The sequence below is a fragment of the Gymnoscopelus microlampas genome, assembly GCF_963454915.1.
Source record: "Gymnoscopelus microlampas genome assembly, chromosome: 20".
Classification (NCBI taxonomy): domain Eukaryota; kingdom Metazoa; phylum Chordata; class Actinopteri; order Myctophiformes; family Myctophidae; genus Gymnoscopelus; species Gymnoscopelus microlampas.
The window spans coordinates 24,293,524-24,316,447 of record NC_139957.1 but is presented as its reverse complement, the minus strand read 5'-3'; the positions used below and the strand labels follow the sequence as shown (position 1 = coordinate 24,316,447).

Genomic DNA, 22,924 nt, shown 5'->3' with positions numbered 1-22,924 from the left:
CTCCAAAAAGGTCTCTCAACATCTTAGTAACATTTAATCTTCTGATCTCTCCACACAACCTGTTTCTGTACATAGTGTATGTAGTTCATTGAGGTTTGTATTGGAAGTTAGGAGCACACGTATACATGTACATGTAGAAAGGTAAGTGGTGACAAACTACAGAACTTTCCTCAACTGTGTTGTGTGTTTCTACATAAGAAAAAGCTGTATCTTAATACATGTGTGCTGTGTTTTTGTGTGTCCAGGTATGGCAGAGTCAACTATGTCCTGGCCAGAAGACTGGAGCTGCTCAGAGAAGTGGGGAGACTACAGGAGAGCTTAGATGTGCCGGGAGACGTTTCCTACACCTGTGAAACCGCTGGACATTTCTACCTCTACCAGGTAAGACAGCAGTCTTAGGGGCAGCAGTGACGGGACTACACAGTAATGTGTGGGAAAGCATCTGTCATTTTAGATTTTAGCTTTATAACATACGTTTCTCAGAAAACTCAGGATTTAGAACAGTTGTTTGGAACTGTGCTTCTCAAAAATATCAGATATACAAGCTTGTACATCTGCTATTTTTGAACTTCTCTTTTTGGAAATCTTGAATTTTCCCCCCCAATCTTCTCTTCTGGGGGTCCATACCACAAAACATTTTCAGATGGGGGTCCACGGCCAAATACATATCATTTACGGGTCCTTGGCATGAAAAAGTTTGAGCACTACTGATTTAGAAGGCATTTTTAGAGCCGGCCTCAGGTCTTAATGAGATGAAGTACCCACAGGTGTAATCCCCTCGCCGTCAGCTCTCCAGTCCCAGGCCATTGATATACTGTACCTGGAAAGTTGAAACCGTTTCTGGACATTATTAAAGGACTATACTGCTGTCAATACATTTCATTGTTTATTCACAGCTTCAGCCATATTATACATGGAACCTTTTTCATTACTGGCTTTACTTTGATATCTTGCGTTTGTTTACATTTATATAGTAATTAAAACATTACCGGATGTACCTTAATAATTGGACAGTTAACTCATTGAGTGCCATTCACGTGTTTTACCGCTATGGTGCAACGTGCCAATCACGTGTTTTTGTAAAAAAATAGTAAAAGAAAAAAAATCATTATCTGAAGATTTGCAGCTCCATCCACTCCTTGTTTAACTTATAACTGAAAAAGGCTGTATCTCGCTTCCTAAGCACTTTTTTTTATAATTTGATTTTTTTTTTTTTTATCGAAATGGCCAGAAATAGCCAGAAATAATTCAAGTAATGAACGTTTTAATTTTGACAACAAAATTCATATGTTGGAATAGTACCTATCTCGAGCAAGTTCCAAGTCTAGAAACTAGAACAAGAATACTGTGAGTCTTGGCTAAACATGCCAGACTGCCGTATGGTCCTTTGACGACAGAGTTTCAGTGGACTAAAAAGCAGTGTGACTTATTCATGCCGATCACACCCAGACAGTATTGAATTTTCCATTCCCGGGGCTCACTGCTCATATTGCCTAGACAGCAAATACCCAGATAATATCCCTCTGTTTATTCCTGTCACCTAATTATCGCCCTCCTCCCGGGCTCCAGGAAAAAATGCCACCACAGACAATTACTTGCCGCATCCCCATGCATCATTAGAAGTGCCCCTAAAATAGATGTCTGCAACAAAGCCGAGCTGAAGGTGTAGCTGTCATCTTCAGCAGCCCAGCTTATGTAACAGCCCGCAGGTTCTTAATGAAGAGAAGTGGCTGTCTAGCCAGTCTAATAAATGGAACGAATGGCCGAAATACACAGTGGAGATGTTTATACAGGATGCCAGTGGTATATAGAGAGAGTCATAGTTGAGATTGGATCCAGAGGTCTCGTGTCAATGTTCATTGTGCTCACAATGCGAGAGACCCATAAGTCGCCACATGCATTCCTTATTCATTTTATATTTTCATAGCGCTTGCAATCTCCACACCGTCTCAGTCCATTTTGATTGAGTCCTTGGCTTTATTGAGGCTCTGCTAAGTGACCACTATAGTGACTGAAAGTAGTGGGGTTGCTGGTGCGTGGAATCTTGTGTCCATGAACATGTCGTACTGTTTGTAATGGATGTGATTGATTGAGACTGTATAGATGGAAATAGGTTCTGGTTGTTAGCCATAATTGTCCTTTCAAGCAGATGGCAGTGCACATTTGTAACACCACTTAAGTCCCCTGTAGGCTTTTCTGTATCTTTTAATGTGTTGTTTACAGGGGTAATTATGGATCTACAGTAGGCTTATAGCGTGTTTATCGTGTGCCCGCCCTCTTGCAGGTGATATCCCGTTGGGAAGAGTACATGAGCAAGGTCAAGCCCAAGCAGGGCAAGCAGGTGGAGACTGAGGCAGTGGCCACGCACTTCCCCTTTCCCAAGTATTTCTCCAACGCACCCCAGCCTGTGTTCAGGGGTCGATCCTATGAAGAGGACATGGACATCGCTGAGGGCTGTTACCGCCACATCAAGAAGATATTCACTCAGCTGGAGGTAAGCAGGCAGGCCATGCTTACACACACACACAGACACACACACAAAGGTGCACACATACTGTAGAACAGTGATTCCCAAATGGTGTGTGATGAGACAAGTTCAGGCGGGCCTTTGGATTTTGAGACGACTACACATCAACTATAATAATAATAATAAACTTTATTTTTATAGCACCTTTCATGACATCAAATGCAGCCCATACATAATGCAGCCTTTACATAAAAAAACATTACAACAAAAGAAAAATAACACAATATTAAATAAGAACAAAATTAAAAGAAAAGAAAACAGCCAGAACAAAACATCACTACATCACTTTAGAAGGTTTCCAGAACCACTCAGACTACCTGTCATCTATTTAGGTACACACTTCAATTAGGAACCACACAGACTCTACCTATTGAAAGATAACCTAAATCTACTATACACAAACTATACACAAAGTTATGAATTATCTTTTGATGTACTATATCTGTACTTTGTGCGCACTTGTTTCCCAATACAGGGGCAAATTATATACCCTAAAATATATTTTAACCACTTTCAACATGGAGTCACGTTGTGCTTGTAGATCTACTATGTATGCTTTCTTTATATGTGAAAGTATGAAAAAGGACTTATTTAGCATTAAAAAAATCATGTTTACAGAGTGATCACACGTGTTAGAGGCTACTTTGCACAGATATGATTTTGATTTGTCCATCGGTGTGCCTTGGGCAAAAGATGTTTGAAAACCTCTGCTGTACTTGCATAGCGCAGATCAACTTTTGGTGGGATGGAAAGAGGTCACATGCATGGAAGCATGCATGCTTGCACACACGTACAGTCATCGCACGCGGCTTATGTCAGCACTTTTTTGGTATTGCTCACAGGCCATTAGCCAGCTGTGTTTCCAGGTGGAGCTTCTACCCGCTGCGCACGTGACCTGACTGTGTTTTTCTTCCCTTGCCTGCCACCATGGTGATGACGGGTTATCTCAGATTAGCAGTGATTGGTTGGACACGGCATCTCTGTCTGTGAATGTTTTAAGTGTACATACAAGTAGCAGCCACGTTAGGTTGGCATCGCTCTGATTTCATCTGTCTCTTTGTTTAAATTGCTGGGAGCAAATCATCCTTTAAGGTAGCTGCGTGTGTGCAGATTATTTTGCTGAAAATAAATCTGAGCCATGTCATTCGCGAATGAGATAAGCTATCTAATTGCAAGATGTAATGATAAAGGCTATTAATTTCTCTTCCTCTCGATTTCTCTCTATATTTATCTCTCTGACTCTTTCTAACACGTGCATGCAAGGCATACACACACACACAACCACACTTTAAATCATGCACACTCAATGTGCACAAGATGCAGTGCCATCTTTCTTAAGCCCATTCAGTATTTCTATAGAAATAACAATAACATTAGAGATTAATGGGAACCCCCACCAAGGCCTCTGAGAAGCAATAAAGAATGTATTGGTTGGAGGTAATATCCCAACACGTGTGCTGACCTTGATTTATCTGGCTGCCCCCTGTGTCACTGCATCAAACACAGGACCTCAGATCCCTGCTCAGCCACACCCACACTGCAATGAAATCCATCTGCTTAGAAGACATTTGCTTTCTCCACTGTAGGATAGGGGAAAGCCATATGATTGAGAGAACTGCCGTCGTTCCGGAGAATGCATCGTTGACAGTTTTTTTATTAAGAACAGACAGATTAGACAGACACAGGAAAAGGAGCGGGAACACAATGTGATTCCTCTGTACTTCCAGTGCAGACATCTGCATCTCCGGTTTCCTCCTCCAGGTTTACTGTCCTTGTTGTTTACCTCTTTTGCCCCCCTCCCCCCCTCCCCTCGGACACTTGTCTGCCAGTCCTGGCCCGGCTTGATTTCGACATTCGAACCACTCTGGTGCCACAGGGGTTAAAAATAGACCTCGTTAATATTGCATGTTTTGATTGGTTTAATATTAATGCTAAAATAGTAATGCATCAAATATTTATAACCTCATGCCCTCTGAGATCCCTCCCCCTCCCCTCACTGCCCCGACCACAGCCAGCATGGCAACCTGAAAATAGCATGGCTGTCTCGTTTACCGATACTGCCCCTCCCCCCCCCCCTGTAGCAGGGCTTCCACAGTGCCGTGTTGTCAGTCTTTGGAAGTTAATTACATGAACCCTATAGCTTCCCGATTTTGGGCATGTCGTGACGGAGGAACATTCAGCAAAAATAGGCCAACATTTGGCGAGAATAGGTGAATATTATTAAATAGCAGATCTATAAGCTTACAACTTGAGCCTGTAGATCAGTTTTATAAGTATATAGGTTTTATGTTGTTAAGAGTCCTTTTTGGCGTTAAAAAAAAAAAAAAACCCTAATCTAACACTTCCACTTAAGCCATGCAAAAGTATCGTGGTGGAAGTGCTTCTCGAGATACTATTGAGCAGTAACCTACACCTGGTTTATGCTCCCCAAGGCATAAGTTAGTCCAATCTGAATCACTTTGCTAAAAGGGTAGGTTACTCACCCATTAAGGTGTTGTTTTTCACCACAGCCTTTTAGTTTGCCATTGTGATTTGTCTCCAGGGAAAAGCTTAAAATCAGATATTTCTAATAGATAATGGGAAACTGTGGTCCTTGTTCAAAAGAAATATGTCAAGGTAAGCCACTGCTGTGCTTGTCAAATGCCTGTGTAATTGTTATATGAAATGGGTAGACACTGATGTATCTGTCAAATTTTAGACTTGATGAGGTGAGCTTCTTTTTCCTATAGGGGCTTAGAGTTATTGCTCTATCTCAGCTTTGATAATTATGCTATCCATCATCTTTCACAGACTGACACAAATCATCACAAATTGTTTCAGGAGTAGCTCACGCAAGAATGTCCAGACCTTTTCCCTGAACACCTTGACCAACTCTCCAAGCATCTTAGTGTCTTCTCTCATCTATATAATGAGACCCCCCACCCCAATCAGGACTGCAGACTCGCTCCCCATTTTCTGCGGCAGTCTGAAAACTCACCTCTTGGGACACTACTCGTTATTGCCCCCCCTCCCTCTTTTTTGGGGGGTTGATAGATACTAGTTATACTATGCGTGTTGTGTGTTGGTTATTTGTTCACAATGTTATTTAGATGAGACATAACTTTACTGTTTGCTTGATCGCGAATGCTTAGAATGTTATTTACGTGCCATGTTGTGTATACAGATGCTATAGGTTTGATTTTTACATGTTATCCTAGTTAGCTTGTTCTGTTTTTCGAGTTTGCAGTGACCACTGACCTGTCATTTGTTATAGGTTTCATTCACTCTGATCTTGCACTTACTCTGAATTTTCCGGGTTTTCTTTCCAGAAATGATCATATTGATTAATGCAAATCTGCATTTGTTTTGGGGGGTTGTGGGGGCAGCAAATGAGATTCTCTGCCAGTGCTGAACTCAGATTCAACTCTGTGCAGCCAATTAGTGCGGAGAAACACTTCTGTGTTTTTTAAATGAGTTCATCACAAACAACATGGCAAATGTTTTTGAGGTGTGATTAATTACCTTGCACCAACTCAATGTCTATGTGTGTCTGTGTCTCATACTTACCCATTCTTGAGAATTGGGACAAATCAAGTCCTACCAAAACATTTCAAATTATTATTTATTAACACTCATTTAAAAATATATTCTTAAAGCATTTATATATACTAGACCATACCCGGTGAAGGGCGCAGGCGAAAGTATTTGCAAAGTTAGGGTTAATGCACGTCCTGTCGCGCGGTTTCTCCCCCGTGCGCGCCCCGTTGTGGCGCCCCCCTATTTTTAAGTATTTTTACTGTTTTTCTCAACTTGTAGGTATTTTTAGTGTTTTTATCAATCTTTAAGTATTTGTACTTTGTTTTTCAACTTTGAAGTATTTTTACTAATTTTCAGTACTTTTAAGTTATCAGGGATCGAAAGTGAGTGTGTACTGTGTAGTGCAGTGGTTCTCCAACGTTTTTATGTCAAGGACCCCCAAATTGACACTTGTTAGCCCGCGGACCCCCATTTGATAGATATGCCAGGGACCCCTCCCCTCCCCCCCCCCCTCCCCCCCCCCCCCACCCACAGCAGCACGGAGAATGGCGTAGGCATGTTACTCGCCCGCCCCGGGTCCCGTGGGAAACTTATTTATTCAGGCTATGTAGTCAGCCTGTGGCCATGTTTCCCATTCAACCCGGAAAAAAAACCCTACGTCCGCTGCCACTACTGCTCCCGGTTTGGCTACAATGGGAAACATGGCCACAGGCTGACTAAATAAGCGATTTAAACGGGTAGTTTCGCTGGCGACCTAAAATATTATGCAGCCGACCAAACCTTAAACATCCGTGCGGTTTAGAATCTACCATTAGTTTTGGGATACGATGTATACAAAAGGGTAAACAGCCACGATGACGACGTTAGCATTAGCGTTAGCCGCATGCTAGCGCCAAACGTCCGTTAGCTTAGCATCACGCTAACGGCTCATATGAACTTGGTTTGGCTAATAAACATTAATCCCAACTAACGCCAACACAGTAATGGATGTAAACATACACAGACATGCTTTGGACATTATTATCAGGTTGCATGTTGGTGGTATGGGGTTCGTTTGGTTTGGCCTCGTTTTCATAGACCTCGTTGCTTGTTTCTCTCGCGAAACCTGTGGCCATGTTTCCCATTCAACCCGGAAAAAAACCCTACGTCCGCTGCCACTACTGCTCCCGGTTTGGCTACAATGGGAAACATGGCCACAGGCTGACTAAATGGCCACAGGCTGACTAAATAAGCGATTTAAACGGGTAGTTTCGCTGGCGACCTAAAATATTATGCAGGAGACCAAACCTTAAACATCCGTGCGGTTTAGAATCTACCATTAGTTTTGGGATACGATGTATACAAAAGGGTAAACAGCGGAGCCTTGGCGGACGTTTGCCCGATCCTGGAAGAGAACGACATAGAACCGTTCTTTATGGAGCTAATGTGCATCGTGTGTGGGGAAACAAATCTGGAGTGTTTACTTTCCACAGCAGAGAGTGGGCGGGGTCTATGGTGTAGCGTCGGCGTCGGTGTTGCCATGTCCGCCGATTGTAAGCGCTTTAGGGCCAATGTTGGTGTTATAGGGTTCGTTTGGTTTGGCCTCGTTTTCATAGACCTCGCTGCTTGTTTCTCTCGCGAAACCTGGCAACACGACGCATGCGCAGTTTGATCGGAGACCCAAGACCCCATCCACCCACCCACCTACCGTCAGGTTACTAGAATTATAGTAGGATGAATTGTATAAGATTTATACAATATTTTGGTCTGGTTTCCTTTTTTTCTTTTTTCTTTTTTACATCTAAACGTGCACTCTGCCAGAAAACACCCTTGTCTAAGACAAAGGATTCACAACATTCTTTTCATGTTTTTGTTAAAAGCATTAAAAATCTAACCATGTGTATTGATAACAAAGAATGTCCTTTTGCCATCAACTGTTTTTTGTAATAGTTTTTGTCCTTTAAACTTGTGTCCAAGATTGCTGTCAACTCAATCAGATGTCTACAAAAAACATAATTTAATCAGGCATAAACAGATTTAGCTATATTCTAAGGTCCACTGTCTCACTTCACGGTTTAAAAAAAGGCGGTGAAGGTGTGAAAGCTCTGGTAAGCTTTTTATTTTTTGATAAATGCTCTAAATAATATTACTGTCTAGTGTGTCCCAACCATAACATGTCAACTCAACTCCATCAGGCCTTCTAAATCAAAAGAAAGAAAAAGAAAAAGTCTAATTCTATTAGCATTAATAGAACCTAAGAAACTTTGAAAAATAAATTGTCAACTCACTACGACTGTGCTGTGGAATGAAAAACATTTTGTCAACTCCGTCAGACTCCGTCAGATGTCAACTCCGTCAGATATGCCATCTGGAGTTGACGTTTAAAACATTTTTTTTTAATTTTATCAACGCTGTGATATTTTTAAATATATTTTCCCTGCATAATAGAAGAATATACTAAAAGAAATAATAAATAAAGGTTTCGTCCCGATTCTCAAGAATGGGTGCTAGGCGATTCATTGAAGGAAGTTTGTAGGCTGGTATATCTGTTCTTTTTGGCAAGCAACACCATTGTACTATGGAGTATAAATTAGTTTTTATGTTTTGCGATATATTAACGGGGTCTTCCTCGTGAAAAAGCATCAAAAGCGCATGTGTGTGTGTGTGTGTGTGTGTGTGTGTGTGTGTGTGTGTGTGTTTCATTAGCATGACTTGCAATGTAATACATTTCTGGTGATGTGAATTTTCTATAATATAACTGCAAAGGCCCCCCAAAAATCCAACGTGATGCGTGCGCCATGCGCACATCATTTACTTGATTTCAGATTTCTTCTCTAAGACCCACGTTCATCCCGCTAGAAGCAACACACATCAACTAACCAACTATCTATTAACTTGATTACTTGATACAAACTAAACCAAATGTGAGATTAGAGCTATCCTGAAATGCTTGATTTCAGTCAAGTTTATAATGATATAACCAATTTATTCCTACCCTCTGTGACTTTCTTGTTCATCATAACACAGTGATTGACTCCTGACACTTGTCCCTCTGTCTGTCTTTCCTGTCAGGAGTTCAGGGCCTTTGAGCTGCTGAGAAGTGGGCTGGACCGCTCCAAGTACCTGCTGGTGAAGGAAGCCAAAATAATCGCCATGACCTGTACACATGCCGCTTTAAAACGCCATGATCTGGTGGAGCTTGGATTCAAGGTGAGTTTCTCTATTTTGACTCACATGCATGCACACTTTAAATATGCAGTAAGTAGTATTCTTTTTGTTAAGATAAGTGTTAAATAGCTCTATATTCTGATACTAATCATAGTGTTTGTTCAGTAACTCTACTGCTCTTTAATAAACAGAAAATGCATTTTCAGGTCAGGATAACAATTTTATCCAATAAAGAGAGAACCTCGACAGGATAAACAAGGGAAATTGAAAATGATGACACAAAGAAATGAGCAAAACTGGAACAATGAAGCTGATAAATGGACACACTTACATGATTGGATGAAATTTGCAACCCACCTGAAAATGTATTTTCTGTTTATTAAAGAGCTGGCGAGACTCCTGATACTGAACACACTATAGAAAGTATTACTATCAGAATATAGAGCTTTAACCCTTTAATCCATTTTGGGCGGGAACCCCTATTTGTAACTATACCTTTCAGGACGGTTCCTGTTGCTATGTACAGTATATAGCAACATACATTTGTTGTAATTGTTAAATAAATATTTGTTAGTTTTTTTTTCTGAAGTTTTTCAGAAAACTTAGGACAGGATTTAGAAGGCGTTTTTAGAATCGGCCTCAGGTCTAAATGGGTTAACTAAAGACTTATTGTTTTAGCCAAAATATATCACTTACACTATCTTTTAACATATACTTTAAGAACCTAGTTCATCCTTTATTTCAGTTTTCAGTCATGTAGTATTTTTTGTTGACCTGCTTTTGTTTTCATCAGTATGACAACATCCTGATGGAAGAAGCAGCTCAGATCCTGGAGATAGAGACCTTCATCCCTCTACTGCTGCAGGTGAACAGCACCTTAATATTTATTTTTGTCCCCACACAAATTACAACCTGAAATTTACGTATTAAGGCTGGGCACCCAAAATGCTACATTTCTATCTACTCATTATCTACTGCCTTCATGCCAATTGAAACACAAATGGTTTCTTCAGCAGTGACCTCTACTACCTACTGTACCTCACTCTTGCTGATTAGGTAGATGGTGTCAATCTGACAACAGCAGGTGTTCCAATCCAGTTGAACTTTCTGTTCTGTTTCCTGGATATAATATTAAAGCCCTTTCTGTCTGTTTTTAGCTCAGCTAGTAATTTCGAGTGGTTAATGTTCAGAGATTAAAAAAACAAAACAAAAAGATACTCTGAGAAATTGTCTTGTGGGCTTCACCCCTTCGATTGTTGGCTAAACCAACCAACAGTAAACTGGATGTGGACAAGGGTTTTGGCTTGTCTCCTAGCAACATGAAAGCTCTTAGATGAAACCACCTATACAGAGTAATGGGCCTTGTGTTTGAAGCTTGTACCTAATTGTCTGAGATGGCACTAATGTCTATTTACAGACAAGACCATTGGACACAGCAGCCTGTCCGACTACCTTGTCCTCTGGACTCCATCTTTCTTTCCTTCCGGGAGCGACAGTCAGAGCTGTGTACTAAGAACATCATAACGCAACATGTTATTCTCCCTCCCTCTTATTGAACCCTTTATCAGTGATTGAATCACTGCCAGAGTTATGAACATTGACATATCAGGTTTGTCTGGGGTCAAGCTTCAATTAAACCTTGTCTAATTAGTAGCAGCAGCGGAGAGCAGTCATGAGTGAAATACTGTACAGTGTATTCATGCTTCACTGCTTCCTGTAACACTAGGCACAGCTCATGATACAGCTTAGCGTGCAACCCTCGGGTCCACAGTATGATAATGTCATATTGCAGGAAATGAAGTTACATTTTAAACACAGCTGCCTTGTTGGCCTGGGAGTTTGTTGCGGGGAGTCGGGGACCCGACCAGATGGTGTGTAAAGGCCATTCAAGCAACCAGGTTAGACCTTGAGTCAGATAGCTCATACTACATTTAGTACTTATTTTTTTCTTTTTCTTTTAACAAACTTGGCTACTTAATTTTTTATTTTAGCCGCTCTAATTCGTTTTGCTCAGGTGTACCTGCTGCAGCCCTCTCTGCAGCAATCCTGCACTCTGAGTTTACACAGCAGTTCACAGCCTGATTAGCATGATAAAAAAGACACAGGCTGAAAGGAAAGGGAGGTGGCAGCATGAAAAACAGATGTTATGTGAAGCCTCTCGTTGGCAGGCGAAAGGTGTTTAAAATTCAAGGCAGTAAGAATTTTCTTCCTGCCTGTTAAAACCACCCAAGCAGTGAAGCTGAGAGCGAATAACAAGGGTTTTTTTTTTTCAGGGGGTGGTAGGCCCACAATGAAAAGGACGAGGTTGGAAACGAACGTTAATTACTGTAGGGGTATGACAAATCAACATTGTCCTTAACATTTAACTCCCTGTTTTCTAAAGGCTTAAACGTTTAACCGCTAAGGGGAAAATACGTCCACACTGGCATGGCATGTTGTAGTCAGGTACTAAGAAAGCCAATAGTTTGTTCAAGCCGACATCTTCACAGATTTCTTGGTTTTTAGCACTTCCATTTTCTCTTTAAATGTGTCCATTAGACTCATGTGGTATTAGAAATGAGGAGGAGCCCATCAGTGCAGCTGGATCCACATGATATGCATGTGCTCTCACCCTGATCCAACATTCTGATTATTAATTATTCTTGATCTAAGCTAATTCCAGACCTACAGAAGATTAATCCTGAGGTTGTTTAACTCGTTCCTGTTCTTAATGTAACCCCCTCACCTTTTCCCTCCACTGTATTCACTCACTCATTCACTGCATAGAACCCAGAGGATGGCTACAGCAGGCTGAAGCGCTGGATCATGATTGGAGACCACCACCAACTGCCCCCTGTAATCAAGAATATGGCCTTCCAGAAGTACTCCAACATGGAGCAGTCCCTTTTCACTCGATTTGTACGGCTGGGGGTGCCTCCAGTAGACCTGGACGCCCAGGGCAGAGCCCGTGCAAGGTGTGTCACATTGGCTTAACATTGAACAAGAATGTCAAGAGTTTGGACAGCAGAGAGAATTGATGATTATTTAAATTATGTTACAAAAATGTATTGAGGCAGATAATTAGAGGTATTACTCACCATAACAGCAATGATGTTCTGCAGAAAGAGCTACACACACCACTGTATCTAACCTCTCAGTACCATTAGATAAGTAACTGCTAATGCACATGGGCACAGTGGTAATTCTTTGACTAATAGAGCATAGCTATGGAATGAATCCTTAATTAACTGTATTGCATAAGTAATGGTCATCCTAGATTGTTTTCTTCTGCTGCTCTACTGTATGTATATCTTATTGTTGCCTTTTATTATGATGTCCATTACCTAACACTGCAGGGACAGTGAGCATTCTTTAGGTCCAGCAAACAAAACATACAGTACAATGTAAAATGTCTAAATTAGCATTCCGGAAACAAACCAAAAGGTCAAACGACCTTAATGTTTTTTATAGTTTTTTTTATTTATCATCCATCTATATTAGATATACAGTATTTTATAGTTCATTTCTAAAATTGGTTGACAACATCAATGTTAATATTCTAATAATTATAGATTGAATAAATAAAAAAAAACACTGAATACTTCAATACTGCCTATCAAGTAATTTAAGCCCTTTACGCACAGTATAAATATTACCTGAGTTTGTTAAAACAGAAAACACAGAATATTATTTCTATCTATTTAATTCCTTCTGATCGCCATATTGATTGTGCGCACGACCGCACGTGTGTAGGTCGAGATTTGAATACCAACAATGTCACTCTCCTCACAGAGTGCAGGTCGAGTATTAGCATTAGCTTATCCGTCTGTGCTGGGAGTCTCATCCTTGACTACTGATCTAAAGTGGTCTAAAAATGCTATTTGCCTGATATATTTGTCAAGCTCTAATATATTGTATAGTGTGTAAATATTTTGTTTCTGCTTATTCATGCGCCAACCTTGCCAAATAAAAGTCTTTGTAAGTGCAAAATAAAAAAAACTTGGTATAATAAAGAATTGATCTTGAGCACAAATTTGCCATGTACTGTAAGGGGGTTTTGATGGTAGAAGTAATAATGTTTTCATCTCTCTCCCATCAGCCTGTGCAACCTGTATAACTGGCGCTATAAGCAGCTGGGGAACCTGCCCCATGTCCAGCTTCTGCCACAGTTTCAAGTGCCCAACCCAGGCCTGACCTTTGACTTCCAGCTCGTCAATGTGGAGGACTTCAATGGGGTTGGAGAATCTGAGCCCAACCCTTACTTCTACCAGGTCAATAATACACACACACACACACACACACACACACACACACACACACACACACACACACACACACACACACACACACACACACACACACACACACACACACACACTTAAAGTATCATTTATAATTTTGGCATTTGGCAGATGTGACAAAATGCAAGATGGTAAATGCAAACCCTAGTCAACCAATGACAGGATAAATGGTAAATATAGTGCAAAGAAAATAAATGAGTTCTACAAGTAAAGGTTACCAGGTCAACATCAAACCTAGCACCTGCATAAAAACTGCTATCTACACTGTAAATAACATACTTAGCGTATGTGGAGAAGTAAACAGAATATCATCATCATCATTAGGTCTCTTGCACGGCGGCAGGGGCGACGCCATGCGTAGAGCCAATCTGTACGTCGTACATAGCATACCCCTGTATATGAACTAGGAAAGTGTGCTCCTCAAAACACAGGTCTCAGCCAGCATGGGCTGCCTACCCAGGGCCCCGCAAACTTTGGAAGGCAGTCATAGCCAATTGGAGTGGGATCAAAGAAATCGGACACATAGGTCTTGATCCCAGATATAATGTGTTTGGGTGAGTTTGGGACAAAATCTGTAGGAGTAGTAGCAAAAAGTGTTTTTTTGGGGGGCTTTTCTGCCTTTATTGATTGAAAGAGGGAGAGAGAGACGGGGGAGAGACATGCAGCAAAGGTCGTCGGGAACGGGACTCGAACCCACGACGCGCTACATTAGAGCCTAATGTGCCGCTAGGCCAGCGATCCGGGCCTCAAAAAGTGTGTTTTGAAGAAAACACGAAATGGTGGAAAATCTTTTCAGGTGGAAATTGGTGGGGCTTAATTGGGGATTCGTTCCAAGGAATCCAGGGATAGTTTTAGGCCAAAATGTGAGGTGACCTGTTACAGTGCCACCTTGAGGCTAATTAGATAAAGGGAGTGTGCATGCAAAGTTTCAGAGATTACTTGTAGCTGTTCACAGGCACACTACCAGACACACAGACAAATAGATAGGAGTCAGTAATCGATGGCCTGTGCTAGGGATTGAAGTAGATTCTTGAGACATCTGTTTTCAGACTGCGGAGGAAAATGGGAAGTGAGTATGTGTGCATGCACGCACACACAGATACCTTCTTCTGCCAGGTCAATAGTCCATACTCTTATAGACAGTTTACCTACACAGTACACACAACATTACCTGAAATCACAGCACAGCACAAACTAAGGGGGCTTTCAACAGTGTGTGTGTGTGTATGCACGCGCATGTGTGCAAGCACACATTTATGTACACTATTACTGTTACCGTGCCAACATTTTGACTGGTACCAGTGCCAACCCAAACCATGACGTTGCACGTGGGCATGTTGATGAAGCTGCTTATTGTTCTTAAATGCAAACCATGTGTGTCTCTCGAGGCACTAAGTCACATGATACTCTTTCTCCATTTGCCTGTTGCCATTTTCAGGCACCTCAAGGGAACTGGCCACATCACTCAAACACTCACCCCGACATACACTTTCTAAGGAATCAGGGGGAGTAAATTGGACACTAGAGAAGCAATGTGTCTAGTGCATGGTGAATGCCTGTCACAGCTGTACAAACACTGCTCTGACCCCCACCATGGACATACACACACATTATACACTCCACACACACTCATTCTCTTACTCCTTCATTGAGCACCAGCAACCAAGTGACAGCCAGCAGCAATCTATCCCTTCCCTGTTTGGCTCATTTGCTAAAGCACATTTTAAGTCAAGTCTTGCCCCACTATGGCACATTGCGGGTGCCTCCCCATGGATCTCAAATGGCTCGTAAAAAGACGAAAATGTTTCCCTTAATCCACCTCCCCTATAGTTAGAAAATTGCTTTCCTCTGGTGCAGGGGTTGTTATGTTCCATTCTGTGTGCCTGCTGCATTGTAAACAGCATTAAATCACGCATTATAAATTGCATATAGGAGCAAATGGTGTGGTGGATTCAGTGGCACATTAGGGACTTTTACATTAGATTAGACAGGTTTCTTGGAGAAATTTGATTATACTGTAGATGAGCCTCTATAGTATGTAGGTCTGAATCTCTCTTTCTCACACTCTCTCTCGCTCTCTCTCTCTCTCTCTACACATACATACACACTCACCACTGTATATAGTAGTTTAGCGCCAACCCCAGATGAGGCTTGGCCTGGCCTTGTTGCTATGGTTACCAAGTGCTCTAGGGTGCCAGGCCATTAGATCACATTTATGCTAAACTCAAATGAGACGAGCACAACTGGAAGGTGCCAACTAGTATTGGGAAATAAATATATAAATCGAATATTTGTCTAATTTTGGGGGAAAATGCGCATTCAATTGTACAAAATATATATATTCGATTAGTGGCCGTGGCAATGTTTTATAAAGTAAATTCTGTGCGTGCTGACGGTCTTCACCGCCGAACATCAGAGGTCAGGGATTAAGTGGTTAATCCCACGTGTTTGAAACAATTCCGCATGATGGTGACATCAATGTCCAGCATGGATGCTGGACTGTCCATGCTCGAGCATTCCGTCACTTTACAAGTTGTATTTATTGTGACGCTCGCCTCACGCTGCTAAAACACTAACAGGATTACTGTACTTGTCCGGTAGGTTACACAAGTCTTTATTTCATGTTTGAGAGCATTGTTTGTTTGACCACGTTTTTTTATTGTTCCTTCAATGTTCAGTGATCTCTTTTAATACTGTTGTTGTCTGCAGAGGTACCAAACTATGTTTCGTTGTGTATGCAATGACAATAAAGCTCTTATCTTATCTTATCATTGTTGTAACCCAGGCAAAAATAATCGGTCACTCTAGTCTGTAGTACTTTTTAAATTCTGCATTTTTTTTAAGACTATAATTCAAGAGACATCAGCTTGTACAATGTTCTTACTCATCTGTGTGACTGTGTGCGCCCTCACACGCGAGCATGCACACACACACACACACACACACACACACACACACACACACACACGCATAATTGCATAATGCATATAACATGTGGTTCTCTCCCGTGTCTTTCTTTTGTAAACTGCAGTGTGACTCTCTTCATTTCCCTCCTTCTCATGTATTTGCATGCAGAATTAAGTATACAGCTTCCCTCAGAGCCAACCGTAACCTTCAGAGCACAAATCTGAGGCATTCTTAGGGGTGGGACGATATCGCGATATATCGCGATACTTCCTCCTGCGATAAATAATCGTAATAATCGTTTTTCGTTAATCTTTTGTTCTCGTTTGTGATACGTTGTTTTTCCGACTCTGTATTTGTGTGATGATGATTTTGAACTGTTTGGTGCTATTTTATGTGTTTATGAATTGAATACAAGGACTATCGTGATATATCGTTGGTGAAATTTCATGCAATATATCGTGATATCGCAATATATCGAATATCATGATATTATTGTTATCGAGGGCCTAATATCGCCACAGATATCGTATCGTGAGATACCCATATCGTCCCACCCCTACATTCCATGCACTGACGGAACATTTCTGTTGGTATGCAGTAATAGAGTGGGGGCGATCCTCATTGTTATTGATTATGCTCAATACCTCCCAGGCCAGCTAATAGAGGGGCAGAGGTACAAAGGCCGCCTAGGGTTTTGAAGTTTTGACTCTGATGTGGCTGGATCGAGAACTATGACCCAAGGCCCATGAATTATTTCAAAAGCACAAATGAGAGGTTGCGGTCTCTGCTTAATTGAAACTGAGTGAATAATGCATACTGTTGGCCTTTTTTTAATTATTTGTGGTCGTGTTTGGAGGGCAGATCACCCTGCAGGGTCAGGAGGCTTTGGTTAAAAAGAAAAGAAAAAAGATAAAGAGGTTGGTGTGTGTACGAGTGTGTTTAGAGTGGTGTTTCTTTCCATCCTATTTGATTGCAACTTAGATGAAAAATGAATGTGCTTGACCTTTTTTGTTATTCAAACGTGGTCATCTATTGAAGGGCAAACCATTTCCTGTTTTAGCCCTGAGCTCTGGATGGGTCACAGGCGGGGCTGAACTAGCCAGTGGTGGACAGTAACTAAGTACATTTACTTGAATACTGTACTTAAGTACATTTGTTGTTGTTTTTTATTATTTTTTATTTTTGCAACAGTGCACTGCTTGGTGAGCTTTTAGCTCTGCTATGTTTTCACTATTTTGTTTTTAAAACGTCTGGGAAATTATTTTTCTTTTGTTTTTGTAGAAATGTTATACATTTAAAGACAGCAATGCATTGATATTAAAAATAAAATGTACTTCATAATTCATTCATTTGTACTTTTGAATACTGGGGTATATACTTTGTCCACCACTGGAACTAGCCTACTTGTCATGCTTGTGTATGCTTGGGAACTAATTAAATCATATTTTATTGTCTAGTCATGTTCTATTTCAGATGAATAACATCATGTCAGTTTACTTTTCAATTATTGGGTGGCTATGACAAAGATCTTTGTTTAGAATGGAAAGAATAGGCTGTGATCCAAACTGATTACATTTTGATTAAATTCAAGTTTGCTAATTAAAATGTAAATTGGATTATAGGGGTAACATAATAGCGTTCTGCCAGAGGACTGAATGATGAAACTTGTTTTTAAGATCCAACAATTTGTCACACCCCAAAAGGCGATTATCTTCTTTTTTAAATTAATATCTAATTCAATACAAAAAAATGCCCCATTTTCTCCTTTGCTTTGCTTTTATACAGGGAACGAAGGACAGGACATTATGTCCTAAATGATAGCTGGGTAGTGCTATTGTTGTGCTTTGTGTAAGGTAATTAATTCCAACCCAAATCAGATGGCTACTCATGCATGAATGAGAGAGGGCTTTCGTCTGGCTGAGAAGTCAGACAGTGAGTGACAGTCAGTGAGTGAGTGAGCTTGTGTCTGTCTGTCTGTCTGTCTGTCTGTCTAAGAGCACGCTTGTGTGTGTCTGTAAGGTAGGAAGAGACAACGCGAGGGGGGTGGTGTTCGAAAGGGATTAGGCAACCAGAGGTGTGCAGTCAAGAGTGACTTGTATATTTGAGTGATTGTCTGCTCTGTAGTATGTGATTCTCTAAACTGAGCTGTGCATTGCTCATATAGTTAAGAGACAGGTGACAGGGTCCCTGTTACAGATGTCGACATTTACAACGTTACTGCTGACCGTTTTCCAAAGCATACGGTCAATTTTTAAAGAAGACATTAGATTCCTTTCATTTCAGTACGGTATGCAAATCAACTTCCATTCAGATACTGTAAACTTTGCTTTGCTTAAAAATGACAAACTCTACTAGAGGGGGCACAGGGGTAAATTACTTGTACATCGCTGCAGAGTCTAGGGGTTTAGAACCACCACAATGCATCCGGCTTTGCCAAGTGTCTTTACAAACACAACTGGCCGTGTTCAGGGAACACAGGCGAGGAGGGCGACCTTTGTAGCTGCGCTACATAGTGGCTGGGGTATGCGCTGGGGTAGCGCCTGTCAGCAGGAGTCGGATTGAGGCGCTACATCTTTCCGATGGGGGCTTCTCACTGGCAGGCAGTATTGGGCATGTTACTTTAGTTAGTAACAAACTGCTACTCAAAAAGTAACTTAGTTACTGCATTATAAAAGTAGCTAGTTCTATTGCATAATTGGTTTGCTTGTTTCAATATTAATTTATGCATTTTTTACATGAAGTCAATTTTGCTTTAGTAAGATTGCCCACTGAACGTTTCTACCATCTTCCTCTTCCTCTCTCCCCCTGTATAGAACCTGGGTGAGGCGGAGTACTCTGTGGCTCTGTTCATGTACATGCGTCTGCTGGGTTACCCTGCTGACCGCATCAGCATCCTCACCACTTACAACGGACAGAAGCACCTGATCAGAGATGTCATCAACCAGCGCTGTGCCGGGAACCCCTTCTTCGGACAGCCCAATAAGGTGAGGCCAAGTTGTTTCTGGACAGCAACACACCAAAGCAACTGTCTGATTTTAAAAATATATTTAAAAAATCTATGTGTATCTGTATACATTATTGCCTCGGAAACGGTTCCCAAAACTAACCCATATATTTCCTTTTTCATGTGGTCTTTAATGCTGTTCCTGCATGAGGTACTCATGACAGGTATAGACCCACTCCCCTTAGCACAGTGAAATAAAACCGACCACACACACACACACACACACACACACACACACACACACACACACACACACAGCCCTGGCACCTCCTGAGAGTCAAACGTTCTCGTCTCTGTCAGTAAGGTATCTCAACTCCCATCAGACGTGTTCTTACTTCATACAGTATGTATGTTGCATAAAGGCTGGTGTAGTTAACATATGCACAACACACAAACACTGGCTCCTCACACCTCCAGATGTCATCTACAATCATTTGGCTTACCAACCAACTCGCTATGTCATCCACTCTGTCAAGAGAGACGTTAACAGCTCTCAATTCTCACAGGAGCCTTGCCTTGTATCTAACTTAAATTACCACCTGCATGCGCGTGCGCGCGCACACACACACACACACACACACACACACACATTCCTCTTTTCCTATACCATGTAACACCTACAGGCCTGTACAGCAGTAAGCTTGTACTTTGACAGGAACAATGCACTCAAATCACCAACTGCCCAACCTGCTTGGGGGGGGCTTGTGTTACTGTCAACTATCCTATCCTCTGACTCCAATGTTGGCAGCCCTGCCTCTGACGTGTACTCACTAGGGATAGGCATTTGGGATTTTTCTTTGTAAATGCGTACACTAGGAGTGTTGTGTGGTTAGCCGTAGCGTGACTAATTTACATTGCGGAGCACATACCTTGGACACATCAACTGTATCTTATACATGTACAGTATGTAGTGTAACTGCTGTCAGTACTTGAACACAGCAAACACCTTATTCCAGACATAGCTTACAGGTGAACAGTGTCCAAATACAGTTAAACAGTCATCTGTTCTTAGGTGACTCTTTATCAGCTATGATTTAAGAGCAAAGCCTTTTGTTTAATTTAAAAGTCATACACGCATCCATTCTTTACATCCGCGTCCTCGTCATGGCCACTACAGCGCTAAACATATCAGCGTAAACGGTAAAGAATGTCAGCACTAGATGTACCCTGTTTTAATTAAACTCTGGCACTTAATTTGTTAAAAAAAAAGAAAAAAACGCAGAACCAGAGATAACGCAATCCGAAGACATTCACTTCCTGGTTAACTTATTACTTAAAAATCTTTTATCTCGGCTCCTGTGTACTTATTTTTTTTACTATGTCATTTTGGCCGAGACATGTTATTTTCAAAGGCGTAAAAAAGCGAAGGTCGCGATGACAGGAAGCACAGTGAAACCCTCTGTGATTAGCAACCATCAGGGGATCGATCATTCTGGAGATAAATATTCTGTGACTTCTTCAAAAGGTAAGAAAATCGCTGGCAGTGGGTGCACACAACCAGAAATAAGTCTGGCAGTAAAAGGGTTAAACATTGTCCTAAACAGATATGGATTTATTTTTGTGTACGCAGTTAACCGTGTGTGCAATTGTCTGTCTGATGTGTTGTTACTTTGTGTGTGTATGAAAGAGTGAGACAGAGAACCTGTGTGTCAAATTTAGTGTAGGTGTAATCTCAGAGCTCCATTCTCCCCTGAAGCATAATGCTCGGCAATCCTGCTTCAGGCCATGCTGCTCTCCACCCACACTCGTTTTCTCAATGCTTTTCGCCCGTTCTCCATCCTTCACATGAAGTGTATAGTCACCTAGAAAAAAGCTTGCACACTCTGTAAAGAGAATTTTATAATACAGCATATGAATACAGCCTTCATCTGTGTTTTTAGGTATACAACTAGCCTTTTAAAGTTTACTGTGACAATTAAATTAACACATGACAAAGAAGAAAGTAAAGCAAAAAAGAACATCCTAAAGCATGCTGATGCCTTGAAACTTCACCAACACACTCAAGGTTACACAAGGTTAATGCTCGTTACTGGGAAGAGGAGCGCTCCAGCGTGTCTTTATCATAGAACTGCAAGGTAGGAGGCGCTCAGGTGGCACAGTGGTAAGTATCTGCCCACCACGCGGAGTCTGGGGGTTTGAATCCACAGCCGTGCTTCCAGCTTTGTTGAGCGTCTATAAAAACACAATTGGCCCGTGTTCGGGGGATACTTTTCTGAGAATAAAAAGTGTCATCAAACTTGAAATAATTCAAGGTCATTGTTAAACTACTACTAGCCTCTGTCTTGACTTCTGTCTGCTCTTGCTTTCCCTGAATTTCTCAACTCTCTCTCTATGCTCTCTCCCTCACTCTCTTCCCTAGCTTTGATCTCTTAGTCTTTCACTCATTAGATGTGTCCACTGTCCAGTGCTGAGATTACTGGGGGTGGCAGAGGCTGCTGGATTGTTTTGTATAAGACAAGTAAGGGGATGAAAGATGAAGGGATGAGAAAGAAAGGGGAGAAGGAATGCTGGGCAGCTGAAAGGTCATGATGTCTGCCGTTGGTCCGCAATGTGCATCTTGACAGCGCTTTACTATGGATACAACCAGGCGAATGTCAGCAATGTCAGCCACTCCTCCATGACAGCTGTAATTAGTCGCATGGAGAGGGGAAGGCCAATACGTTTGGGTCACAGTCCCATACGTATCCACACAAACACTTCAGAACGAGAATTAGAAAGGAAGTCAAAACAGAAGATGAGTGCTGAATCTTAAACACCACGGTTTGCTTGCACATGCACACAGGGAGATCATTTGCACGCTGTTTATATTACTTAATGCATTTTTAATGGCCTTTGTTTTGTTTTTGTTGGGGTTTTTGTTTTGCTGTGGGTGTTGATGCACAACCCTGTTTCTAGTTTCCACTGTGTTGTTGTCGTTACTTTGAAACAGAGTTTTAAGAGGTTATTCGATGGAGAATCACATGCACCACAGTGCAGTCCCTTTTAAGGGGATCAGTGGTAGATTACATTGACTGTTTTGAAATTGGCAAACATGTGACAAAGTTGAATCAGTTCATACATAATTTAGTGATGGGAACAAGGGGCACACTTGCAACCAGACGTACAGTACACATATGCGGCACATATCTCGGCACGCCTTATTGTAGACTAGGAGGACAGTGCCAGCGGTGGGGTATGAAGAGCCACTAGGCGTTAGACTGCCACGGCATTCTGCCCTCGTGGAGTTCCTCGTGAAAAATTGAACAATCGACAATCTATGACTTCTGCGCCTCCTTGCGGCATAATGTGCATGAATAAGTCATAGTGGGGTCGGAGGGAGTGAATGAGAGAGGGAGAGGAGGAATGAGAACGATGAATTTTTCAACCGCATTTCCAACTATGAGGGCATCTGCTGAGACACTGTGTCATTGTGGTTGTGACAATGAGCAGGAAGAGGGTAGGAAGGTGAAATGAAATGAGTCCTCTATCCCTGCTGTCAAATGACTTCTATTAGGAACGTGTGTGTGTGTGTGTGTGTGTGTGTGTGTGTGTGTGTGTGTGTGT

The 22,924-nt window shown here is 41.6% G+C and overlaps 1 protein-coding gene across 3 annotated transcripts in view; it reads left to right on the top strand.

Moving 5' to 3' along the window:
• Positions 1-22,924, top strand: part of aqr (aquarius intron-binding spliceosomal factor) — a 79,265-nt gene that overhangs the window by 47,360 nt on the left and 8,981 nt on the right. For all 3 annotated transcript variants that reach the window (XM_084044338.1, XM_084044339.1, XM_084044337.1), the window contains exons 26-32: positions 246-381; positions 2,285-2,494; positions 9,095-9,232; positions 9,984-10,055; positions 11,957-12,144; positions 13,269-13,440; positions 19,191-19,361. In XM_084044338.1, the coding sequence (XP_083900464.1) occupies positions 246-381; positions 2,285-2,494; positions 9,095-9,232; positions 9,984-10,055; positions 11,957-12,144; positions 13,269-13,440; positions 19,191-19,361 (1,087 nt within the window). The remainder of the gene's footprint in view (positions 1-245; positions 382-2,284; positions 2,495-9,094; positions 9,233-9,983; positions 10,056-11,956; positions 12,145-13,268; positions 13,441-19,190; positions 19,362-22,924) is intronic.